General features: G+C 38.1%; 1 protein-coding gene and 1 long non-coding RNA gene across 6 annotated transcripts in view; one reads left to right on the top strand and one right to left on the bottom strand.

The window, feature by feature from the left end:
• Positions 1-182: 182 nt before the first annotated feature.
• Positions 183-11,405, bottom strand: part of LOC115737773 (phosphatidylinositol-3-phosphatase SAC1) — a 13,405-nt gene continuing 2,182 nt past the window's right edge. The window contains exons 5-17 of one of the 5 annotated variants that reach the window (XM_048274680.1): positions 11,170-11,246; positions 9,872-9,904; positions 7,557-7,744; positions 7,290-7,387; positions 6,284-6,417; positions 5,193-5,327; positions 3,691-4,075; positions 3,463-3,584; positions 2,825-2,935; positions 2,244-2,477; positions 1,846-2,037; positions 829-940; positions 183-725 (exon numbers count right to left, since the gene is read on the bottom strand). In XM_048274680.1, the coding sequence (XP_048130637.1) occupies positions 477-725; positions 829-940; positions 1,846-2,037; positions 2,244-2,477; positions 2,825-2,935; positions 3,463-3,584; positions 3,691-4,075; positions 5,193-5,327; positions 6,284-6,417; positions 7,290-7,387; positions 7,557-7,744; positions 9,872-9,904; positions 11,170-11,246 (2,070 nt within the window). In that variant the 3' untranslated portion in view covers positions 183-476. The remainder of the gene's footprint in view (positions 726-828; positions 941-1,845; positions 2,038-2,243; positions 2,478-2,824; positions 2,936-3,462; positions 3,585-3,690; positions 4,076-5,192; positions 5,328-6,283; positions 6,418-7,289; positions 7,388-7,556; positions 7,745-9,871; positions 9,905-11,169; positions 11,247-11,405) is intronic. The other 4 variants (XM_030670111.2, XM_048274682.1, XM_048274681.1 and 1 more) reach the window with 4 other exon arrangements.
• The window catches only part of LOC125313865, a 23,422-nt gene continuing 16,826 nt past the window's right edge, over positions 4,810-11,405 (top strand). Inside the window, exons 1-2 of the long non-coding RNA XR_007197546.1 lie at positions 4,810-4,938; positions 11,087-11,094. This is a non-coding gene — a long non-coding RNA (uncharacterized LOC125313865). The remainder of the gene's footprint in view (positions 4,939-11,086; positions 11,095-11,405) is intronic.

The following is an 11,405-nucleotide window of genomic DNA, read 5'->3' as shown; positions in this document are numbered from 1 at the left end:
CATTTTGGGAATATACCCTCGAATAATGAATTAGCTACAATTTCAGCAAAACATGAAAAATTACCGTACGTGGGTTTAAGAGAAAACTGAAAGTAAAAGCTTTTTCCTTTCTTCTAATGACAAGGAAATCCACCTCTACGGAAGCACACACATGGAATGTCTGATTTCTTTTACTCTCAGATGACAATCTAAATAACATGTGTTGTGAGCAGTCAGTCAGCACTTAAAGTGCATACAATAGTCCCCCGTTCAACCTATACAAGAAGAGGACCATTGATAGGAGGACATAATATAACATGGGAAGGATTTGGTGGCCTGGCAAAACATGACTTGTTTTCCCTCTGACAAATGGTTTTCTCAGACAAGTTAGGCGCATAAAAAAAAATTGGCCTTAGTAAATGCTATATGTACATTAACAGCATAACTTGTGGCAGAACCATTTGTCGCGGAATGCAACAACCCAGGTAATTTCCTTCTCAGATCTTCTGCAGTTTCTCGTCGCCGATTATCCATCTGGTCAGATGGCTCGGGTCTTCAGCTAAGAATTTACAGGATGCAGGGATAATTCCAAGATCGGAACCGATTTGATTATACTCTTCAAGTGCTGATGCCATCTCAGCTTCGACAGCGGGGTCATCTACAATATCAACTCTACCCATTTGCAAAACCTCAGCATAGTGATTCTCCATCTCAACATCATTTTGAAAGGGATCCGCTGCCAATCCCTACCATTCAAACAAGAACGAGAAACGGAAATCATTAAGAAAAGGTGGCGCAAGCACTGGCCCTACTTGCGAGTCTATGAACAGTCGCTTCTGAAGTCTTTACCTGACATAATTCTGCATAATGCCTGTAGATCTCGCTATTCTCGTCTTGATCACCAAGCAGCGTTCCACCATACCAACCATTAGCTTCATTTACGGTTGTCATTTCAAGGTACCTAAAGATCAAAGCTCATAATTGATCAAGAAGTATCCATATCAATTGATTTGCATATGAAGACACATGTAAGCTATACATGCAACTAAACAAGCACATATTACGTCATTTTCTTTCATCGCTGTGTTTCCTATGGAATGTAGACCCATTCAAGTTGAATGTCCAAAATTTTCAACTGTAAACCACTAAGGTGATTGATCCCTCCATGGGAAGCTATCCGCAACATATAGGCTTTGATCTCTTTTACTCTTTTGATGGTTGGATGAAAGGAATCTTCAATCCCACTCACTCTGGTTGACTTGAAGTTATCTACGAGCAGAGTCCCGAGTAATGGCAAGAGATGGACAACTTTGGTTTGTTTAAGGACACGGCCTGGTTAATTCAGTCATCTGGGTCAAAATATTCAACCAGGATTTTATGGTTTCTGTACATGAAGATAAAGTTGGTTTGGCTCTATAAGCAGGGAAGGTCTAGAGATTCAGTTGGCATTACTTTGAGTTTGAAGGCTGTGCTTCCCTTGTCCATGGTTCAATGCATTTGACAGGGCATTTAAGTTTTCAGGAAACAGGACATTCAACTTTTGAGGTTGAGATAAAGTTGTTAATCCATCGTTTCTGATCTTTTGAGGTGTTGGCCAAGAGGAAGCTCTTGTGATATGATAAATCTCAGGGCTCCCCCTCCGTTGCTTGAGGTCCAAGATCAATTGGGTCATTATCAAATTGGTAACAGATAAGTAAGCATGATGCTGGACACACAAAATGAAAACAGCAGCTGCATTCTTATCATGAGCGAAGTCCAAGTAATAACCATCAAGAACCCACACAAAGGAATAAACGCTCACAGGAACTCAAGTCAAAGTGCCCATGGTAGACTAAACAAAAAAGTTTAGGAAGAGAAAGAGGGCACCTTTGGAAAATATCTTCTTCACCAACATCCCCGAGAGAAGATAGCAAACTGAGGTCACATAGAGCATCAGCTCCAGCCTCATCTTGGGATCTTCCTTTCGAAATTTCATTTGCAGTAACTTTGGGTGCAGAGACATTTTCCTCAAATTTTCGTTGCCCAAAAAGCCAATTTGGACTTTTAAGCTGTATCTCACTGCACATAACCAGTTCATTCACCCTGATTAGCATCTACCAGAGTGCCATTTCCTTGGCATTACTATCTGTAGAACAATTGTCTATGGTACTCAATTCCAGCTTGACATTTTAATAAGACCTAAAGGTTATATAAAAGTGAAAGCCGAAGTCCACATCTAAATTTAAAAAACAAAAAAAAAAAAACCAAAATTGTTGACATAGTATCCTCGCTTATGAGATACATACGCTGCATCAGGTGCCACACCAGAAGTGCCAGAAGAACCACCTGGACGTTGATCAGGTTCACTGCATAATCTAACATTCTTGATTGAACTGCATGTCTTTGCAATCAATTTATCAAAAGAAGTCAATTTTATCCGAGAGAAGTCTTCCTTGCAAGCAGGAATAGGCGCCAAAGAAATTCCAGCTCTGCCTCCAGGCTCTGGTAAAGCTCTTGGGCTTGCAAATTGAAAGCACCACAAATAAAAAAATTCCAATACATAAGTGTGAGATAAAAAATTCAACTATTCCTGTTGCAAAAAAGAGGATATGAACTGAAAGTAACAGCAAGTATCAAGAGTAGCATGGATTAATCTTCTGGTATTTATAGATGTGCATGTAAGGTGCAGCATACGTGGACCGGAGACAATATAAAATTGCCCATATGGGAATGCCAAATGTCCTCATGTTATCTGTTAAAAGTACGTGCTGTTTACTCATAATTTACTTATGAAATGCAGCCTAGGTTTTTTCTTTACCCCTTGTTGGACAAAAGTAATGTAGAGTTCGCATTCTAAATATTTTACCTTTCATCAGGAAAAAAGTCATCTCCAATGCCAGAAACGTGAAGATAATAATCAGAGTCCAGCTCCCAAAGAGCTGGTTTTCCTTCTTGTGGCTGAAAATAACCTAAAAATCTGTTCCCCAAAAAACCCAAAAACACTGCTTTGAGAGAGCTGACGTTTGGGGGAAAAAAAAAAGAATAGCCAACTACTCAGAAACACAGATATCAAGACAGCAAGTCATCAAGAGGTGCAATATTGAAATGACAAAAGCTTCCTAGAGTTCTAAAGATAAGATGGCAAATGATGCAAAGTAAAAGCCCAACCACAAAGAATGGAGAATGAACCAAAAAATTCCTTGAATTACACTTCTTATCCTCTAGTTTCAAATCTGAAGCTCTGTACCGACTGCCTGCTGTTTTAAAGAACACTTTGCATCCTCCAGTTTTTATGATTTTCCCAACTATTTCTTGATGGTGTAAGAGTCCAAGGTTTAAATAGGTTTTTCGATATATTATGTGTACAGCGTAATGTCTGGAAACTATTGCCTGCAATGTGCATGTCAGGGAAAGTTGAGGATCCTTTTTTCAATTTTCCTCAAATAGTGAGAATCATAACATATATGACATAAAACAGAACTAGAGAAAAAGGGTAGTAAGTACAAGTTAATTGCATCTTGCTTTTCGCTATCAGTGTAGGTGTTACTGTAATATCTTTTGATAGACTTGAGAAACTCTTTGGACTGTGTGGTAGCTTTCCACTTCCCCTGCCTCTCTGTGAACACCTGAGAAAGAAGAATTTGCACCAGTTTTCTAGATGGAATGAGAAGGCAATACGTGAGCTTGAGCTCACTGATGAGATTCTGAACCAACTTAAAAAGAGAAGATTACAGTGTTATGAGCTTCCGAACCGCCGTATTGTTGCGCGAGAGCATCACCCATGCTCTCATACATATCCATTAGGGCAGTTGCAATGCTACTGCGCGGATCCAATTTGGGCATGTCTGTCAAACCCATTGCATGAAGTTGTCGGCCTAAAGCTTCCAAACCATAAGCATATTGAGCAACATTTGTACGATCCAAACAGTCAATGCAGTTGGTACGCAGGACGCCACTTTGGAAACGGGGGTTTTCCCGTCCATAACCATCCTCCCTGCTATTTTGATTGAACTCAGCCTCTCTATCTCGATTATTTCTGAGATCTAGATTTTCATTGCTGTTTCCAACCCTAGAATGATCCCCCGATTCTGATCTAAGATCTCTCAGAGAAGTATCCCTGCAATAAAGGCAATGAGCCATGAAAAGTTAAAAAGCACACAAGAACCTACACAGAGAAATTTGAAACAACGACAAGGAAAAGGGTCCTCACAATTAGCTAGTCCATATAAAAGTAATTGTAGCAAGAAAAATAAAGAGTATAGCAAGAACAGCTCAATTGTATAATGAGATATGAAAAGTTAAAAACCAATTCTACAAGTTTAGACAAACCTTTTTATGTTTAGCTCTTTAGCCTAGAAAAAGTAATTGTAGCAAGAACTAGAGCTACAACTCAATTTCAACACTTGAAAAGGCCAAAGCAAATTGGATGCATTAAAGCAGGCATGTCTGCACACCTTAAAAGGAAAGAGTATAGTAAAGCAGCTAGATATAACAACATAGATCCAGATTCTATTCTTTCAGTAGGGGAATTCACTGAAGTTCCAATTGGCAGGGGATGCCAACCCATTGACAAAATCATACACAGAAAGTCTACTAGGCAGAGAATAGCATTTATATCAAGACTCACTCTGTGTGTAAAGCAAAAGTTCAACGTAAAAAGCCAAAAGCCCCTAATTTTCACATAATGGCTCCCCGTGTTATCGAAAGATTGTCCTGTCTTTTCCCTCTGAATCATTAAAAAAGTCACAAGAGGTGTGTTGAATTGTGTCTATGCCACTGCAAAAGTAGCTCTAACAACTACAAACAATGTCAAGAGTCTCAATTGTGCCCCCTTTCATAGTTTCTGATCGGTTAATCTTGTTCATGAGGAAACAAATTTAAAAAGTTGTGATTTCATCACTTTTTCAAGAGTATAATAGTTATGATTTGTAATGAGGGTTTCCTTTAAAGGAGCCTTTTTTTGGCAATTGCCAAGTTTTTGTTCAAGGAATACCACGCAAAAATCTTCTAGATGAACCTTCTTGTTGCAAGGAACTATGTTCAAACACAAGTAGCCTACAGCAATAATTTGCCACCATCTATTAAATCCAAAACCCCATATAAACATGCTGCGTTTTTGCTTCCAGCAATCAGATAATCATGCAGGGTAATTACAAAAACCAATGAGGATTAGCAGGTGTAACTGAAGTGCTTTAATAAATCCTCAAAAGCTCTTCATATTAAGAAATAGATACCTCCCAATGCTTGCTCGACTTAGTTGGTTCACCTTCCTTTTGGGAATTTTAGATCTCCCACTATAGTAAAAGCCTGTCAAATCAAGTGCTTCACTTGCCACGTTACCCAAGACTGCCAAGACATTAGCTGACTTGCTTGAAAAAATCACATCAAAGGACAAGAACTCAATTAGATAGCAATTTCGGAATCACTTTTTATGAACTACATTGAGAAAATTACAGGCGCATAAATTTCTATTAGTTTCGTGTACTTTACTACTAAAACTGTCATTTTGTGCATTCAAGTCCTAAAATTTGTAAATTTCGTGCACTTAAGTCCTTCCATTATCTTTGTGGACGGTAATCACCACGTAGCTTTTTTTATTGTTTTTCTTTTAATCTTATGTGCCCATTAGTGCTGTGATAAAGCACTCTCAACACAAAAACAAAGTCGTTTCCTGGGACCACACATCTAAAAAATACAAAAAATTAACACTTAAAATTCTAACAAATAAGTTTAAAACATTAAAATTGAAAGTAAAAGAAAATTAATCTTGAAATTAAACAAAGGGTAATTACAAAAAAACGTACTGCAAGGATTCTAGGCCCTTTGGCGGCAGTGCCACACTTGTCAGCGAATCTCGCCTGACCAGTGGTGAGGGCCGGCTTGTCCTCACCAGCTCAGTGGCGGCGCTTGGGGCCACCCTCCCCACGCCAGTCAGCGTGAGGTCTCACCCCCCCTTTCTTGGTGGTGGCATTGGCGAGGACATGCAGGCCCTCACTGCAAAGTGGGGTCCCCGACATTCTCTGCCCCAAGCAATTTTTTATTATTTTGATGTTTGCTTTCGCTTTCGAGTTTATTTTCAATTTTTTAATTATACTTATTATCAGTTTTTAAAATAAAAAAATACCGAAGTTGTTTTTGAGTTCAAGGAATGAAAAAGTGATTAAAATAGCCACTATGGTTACATAATAAAAATGCCACATGGCCCTTTGCATCACTTAAAATTGACAGTTCAGAAAGGACTCAAGTGCACGAAGTTGACAAGTTTTAGGACTTGCGTTGTAGTTTCCCCTACTAAATTCAACTAAAGAAAATAATACTCACTTACCTCTTTGCAAATTTGTGGAAATCCCAGTGGACTAAGAAAAGATGAATCTCATCTGAAAGGATGTGGTTCAAATACCCAACAGCATTTGTAAACTCACGTCTAAGCATCATTTCCCTAGGCCTTTTCTCAAAAGTCTGCATTTTAGTACAGAAACAAGGTTTAGAAAACAGGTAGATTTCATATATTAATATTTGAGTTTAAGGGGAAAAACATTGAGAAGATCAGCATACACAAGCCTATCTCTCTGTCCGTCTCTCAAAAACAAAACAAAAAAAAAAAATTAACAGATACCTCTAAGAGATGAGGTATGTACACCAACTCAACATTGGAAATTTTTATTGATATAAATCTTTTTCTTCTTCTGAACAAGAAAAACGCAGGATGTGTCAAACCTTCCATACTTCTCCTGTTTCCTTAAGAGATTAGATGTACTTCGACACCAAAAGAAAACATATAACGAAAAAAACAAAACTCTGAAACATAGGAAGGAAAGACACGCCACGCTTCCAATATCCACTGCTTTGGTATGTTATTCACAGGAGTTAACATACGAGCCCCCCAGACAAATCGACATTATGAAATAAAAACATGTGAATAACCAAACAGGACAAAGGAAGGGAAACAGTTCATCAGAGCAGCAAACTCATGCAGTGATTTTTTATTTTAATTTTTTTTTTTTTGGGGTGGGGGGTTGGGTTGGGGGTGTCAAAAACTTTTGCAGTGTTGAACAGCTACCACACGAGCAGAGCAAAGACATGGAGTGAAAAGGGGAAGGCAATGAAGCCACAGGGAGAAGCAGGCAATAAGCCATTACTAAAGATGTGAATTGACTTTCCAAATACAAGACAAACCGAATTTTAGACTCGGTCAAATTCTGCAAAAGAAGGAAAGAAGAGAGGTAGTGAAAAGCTGGATACCACAACATCAAGCTCGGGCATCCATGGAAAAGAGGTTAGGAAGGAAGGGGAAAAAAAGCATACACAGAAGTGGAGAGAGTGAGAGAGACCTTAATTAAATTGAGCATGATTATTGGGTTGCCATATCTCTTCACCATGTCCTCAAAGTGCAATCTAGTGGCCTCATATGTAGGATCATACCTCTGTACTGCACAAAAGATATCGAGGATTTTTTAAAACTAATATCTGTTGATGCCAAAAAGACGAGAAAAATCAACTTCCAATTTCTCATCAACCGAGGTAGACTTGCATCAGATTCAGCTAAAGAATTCTAAAATGAAGATGTTACAGGACATTTATCAGCTTTATGCACTTACGTATGATATCTGGTTTCGGACTAAATTTTGAAGCTTCTTGTGACCAGAATAGGGGGATTGAACCACGCATCTGCACAACAGAACTCATTTTTCCTTTGCATGGCCCAGCTCCTTCATCAAGGACAATCTGCTCCGTTTCAACTTCATTTGCAACTCTTCCCCGATCATTCACTCCCCTCTTCAGGTAACTGAATACAATAAATAGCAATATGTCAAGTATCAACTAACCACCAACTACAAAACAGTATGCAATCATTAATAACAATTAATATTAGATGTAAGGACCAGTGACATGACAGGCCCTCCCATAGCAAAATGTAGAGCAAATAGAATGGCATTTAGTAAATGAGTACAGGAGCTCTAAGAATCTTCTCTATCACGTATGTCAGAAAATACTTTTAGGTTTGAGGACATCCGCATCTTATCTACACATCAATTTCAGAGCCAAATGATACCATAAATTCACAGAGCAGTAAAATGCATGCAACCTACCAACAGATGTTTATAATTGCACTGATAAGATGCTTCTGACACAACTAGAACTTCCCCCTCAAAATCCCAGCACCCAGTAACATATTTAACAATGACTAGCAGATTCCAATTACCAGTCCATATTGGTCACCAAGCAATTGCTATGAAAATCAATTTGACAATTTTGATATTAACCCAACGCCCAGCACTAGTTAGTGTGATCCCACTTCCTGAGTTAATGTTCTAGAATCTCGAATAGACTGGGAGTAGGGAACAATTCTTTTAACTCCCAAAACCACGCTGGAGTAAGTTTTATGCACTGAACAGGAGGACTGTGTATGATAAGTTTAGGTAATATGGCCAAAAAGAGGGTAACGAGAAAGAAAACAATCAAGGACAGGAAAGTGGAGGATCGGCATCAAATAGGACAGGAAAAAATTCTTGAACAATGGGCAAGAAGATAGATCCATAGTGAGAACAACTTCTTCTAATCTGCCAGGGAAAGATTTTATGAAATCAGTATGCGCTAAATTATGCATTTTCCCACATACTTTTCGTTATTTTGAACTTAATAGTCAATGGCATCAAAAGAGTGCCCCGCTGTGGTGCCATTTACAAAAGGAGTGCAGTGGAGGAGAAGAAGTCCACCAAACAACATTGCGGAACAGACCTAACTTTCGACAGCCATATCCATAGGTAATGAAAAAAAATTTAAAAACCTTTTGAAACTATTGTAGTCAAAGATCCTAAAAAAAACATAAGTATAGTACAAAATTAATGAAAAACAATCGAAGATACCGTAAATAAATCTTCTAAACAAAAATGCAATCTCCAAATCATGGGTCCTTTCCCCACAAGACAAGGAAATTACGTTAATTTAGCTTTGGTAGTTAGATTATTACACCGCAAGGGCACTTTGCATCCTACAATACGAGCACCACAATTTGTACACCTTTTCAATGACGATGATCACAATTTACGTCCTGGAATGAGTTATTTCAAAGCTTCCATCAGAGAAACTGTAAGATTCTGGAATGAGCTGTGTCAATGCATCCATCAACGAAACTGTAAAATTTTCTACTTTGTGTGACCTACAGCTTTGAAAGACACTTGAAGACACCACTAGAGGGGAGATAAAGAGAGAGAGCCACAAAAAGATGGACTGAACAAGCTAATCATCACATTTGGCAAAAAAGATTCTTTCATAAGAAGGATCTTGTTAACAAGACATTGCTATTAAGGAACGTCCAATGATACACATTTCAAAAGCATGGAATATGCAAAAGCACCATTGTTACCTTTTCAAAGAACATTCATACAAGTGCCCTAGCGGCAAGCATCGACATTTTCCACAGAAGAAAGCCTCCAACAGCTAGTAAGAGCAATCTTAAGCCTTCCACATATTAAAAATGACATTTTTAAAGGCATTATTCTTAAAGTGGCTCTTGTTTTTGAAAAATGGGGAACTTTGCTGAAGGATTATTAAATACGACCAATGGAAGATGCAAAGTGATTTTTCAAATGTAAAATCAAGGATACATGCTATAATTCCTATAACAGGAAAATAATTAAAGTGTATTTATGCCAATTACAAGACACAAAGTGTAATTTTCTGAATGTTAATTACAAAATGGACAATACCAAGGGATTTAGATCCACAGTGGAAATCTGAGGACATGTAACTTATACATTTGTAGAGAGAGAGAGGGTGGGAGGGAGGCACAGAGGGAGTGAGGCTGGAGTTTTGCTAAAGAAAGTTATAGAAAGCTTCATCCTTGGAATAATTTCGGTAGACACGAACTTGATACGTGGAAAGCCAAAATGAAAGTGGGACAGAGGCTAACCTGGTTTCCGGTTCATCTCCCTTTTGTCTTTCCCTGAACAAATTACAGGAAAAAATTGCCTCCAGGTAAAACTGAATTGTAACTTTTTATGGATCTAAGCATACAAGTACCATGATGTACTTAACCAGGGAAGCACGTTATACACTTGCAATAAAGATAAAGAACTGAAATGTACAAATTCTTCTGCACTTAATGGCAACTAAGATGGATTCAAACATCTGGACCAACTGCTGACGTGAAAATTAACTGAAGGTTCAATTTGGAAGAGCAACTACTAAGGTTTAAGTGCTACCATATCCCTTTAGGTGGTATTCACACATCTTTCCTTCTTTCTTAATGCAGCTTACTTCATCAACCTTCATGATAGAAACCCTACTCTCAATAAGCATGTAGCGAATATATTTTTCCCTCAGGTCATTGGCTATAGATTTCTATTTGTAGATAATGATATAATTCCAAGTCAACTAAACTGGCAGATCACAGTATATATGCTTAGAACTTCCAGGAGTACATGTATCTTCTTCATAAGCTTACTGAGACAACACAGTGCACTGGGAAGAATTTCAACAAATCTCAGACCCAGACTATGCCATATTCACTTGGTCTACCTCGGTATTTAGAAATTAATGCTAGAAGAAGACTACAAACTACAATCTCTGAAAGTTGTGGTTCCTCTCGTAGTTCCTAAAAGAAACAATACACACGTAAGAACTGTACGTTCATGAAGAGAAAATGCCAGGAGTAATCGAGACTCCTGGCACATGAACTGGGGACATATCATAACGAGATATTAGCCACATAAGGCCCAGCATTGTCGGTAGTTATACATCAGGTCATGGTTCCTGACTCTCAACTAATCTCTTCTTCAATGGAAGACAACTAAACCCTCCATGATAACATTATCCAGTGCCACAAAATACCCAACTCAGGCCTAAAGTTCAATCAAGTAAGAGACTGATCATCATTAAGCCAATATAGTTCCAAGATTCAATTAATACATTCATCCTATTCCCGCGCCATCCCATAATATTTAATCGCTGTCAAAACTGCATGTAATGCTTGCATACCAATTAATTTATAAAACAGGAGACACAAAGGTATTTTTATCAGTAACACAGAGGTAGAAACTCTTCTGTGAGAATAAATATCTTGCGAGGAAATAGACAGATTCGATTTCACATATTGACTGCTCATATTAAAAAAAGAAGAAACTAGACTTTCTAGTTATGACCAAAACTAGTAAAGAATCAAACATTGTGCCAACGAAGCCACTGAATAAAAAGGATAAAGCAACATACCGTGTCCCAGCAAAGTGTCGTGATCGTCTAGAGATAAGTGATGCACTAAAATCCCTTCCAAAAATTGAAAGCCTAATCTGTCATTATGAGGTGATGGACATGATCACAAGAGTGCAAGAAGCGGATATAACAGCAAAAAATCTTACAAAGTTAAAGTTGACACAAACAGAGAATCTTTTCTGGGGAAAAAGAAAGCAATACAATGCTCTTGTATGCTAAATTCAACAGAAGCATAG

This window comes from Rhodamnia argentea, chromosome 2 (assembly GCF_020921035.1).
Source record: "Rhodamnia argentea isolate NSW1041297 chromosome 2, ASM2092103v1, whole genome shotgun sequence".
In the NCBI taxonomy this organism is placed as follows: Eukaryota; Viridiplantae; Streptophyta; class Magnoliopsida; order Myrtales; family Myrtaceae; genus Rhodamnia; species Rhodamnia argentea.
Note: the sequence above shows the minus strand (reverse complement) of the source record. Positions and strands in the feature narration are given on the sequence as shown.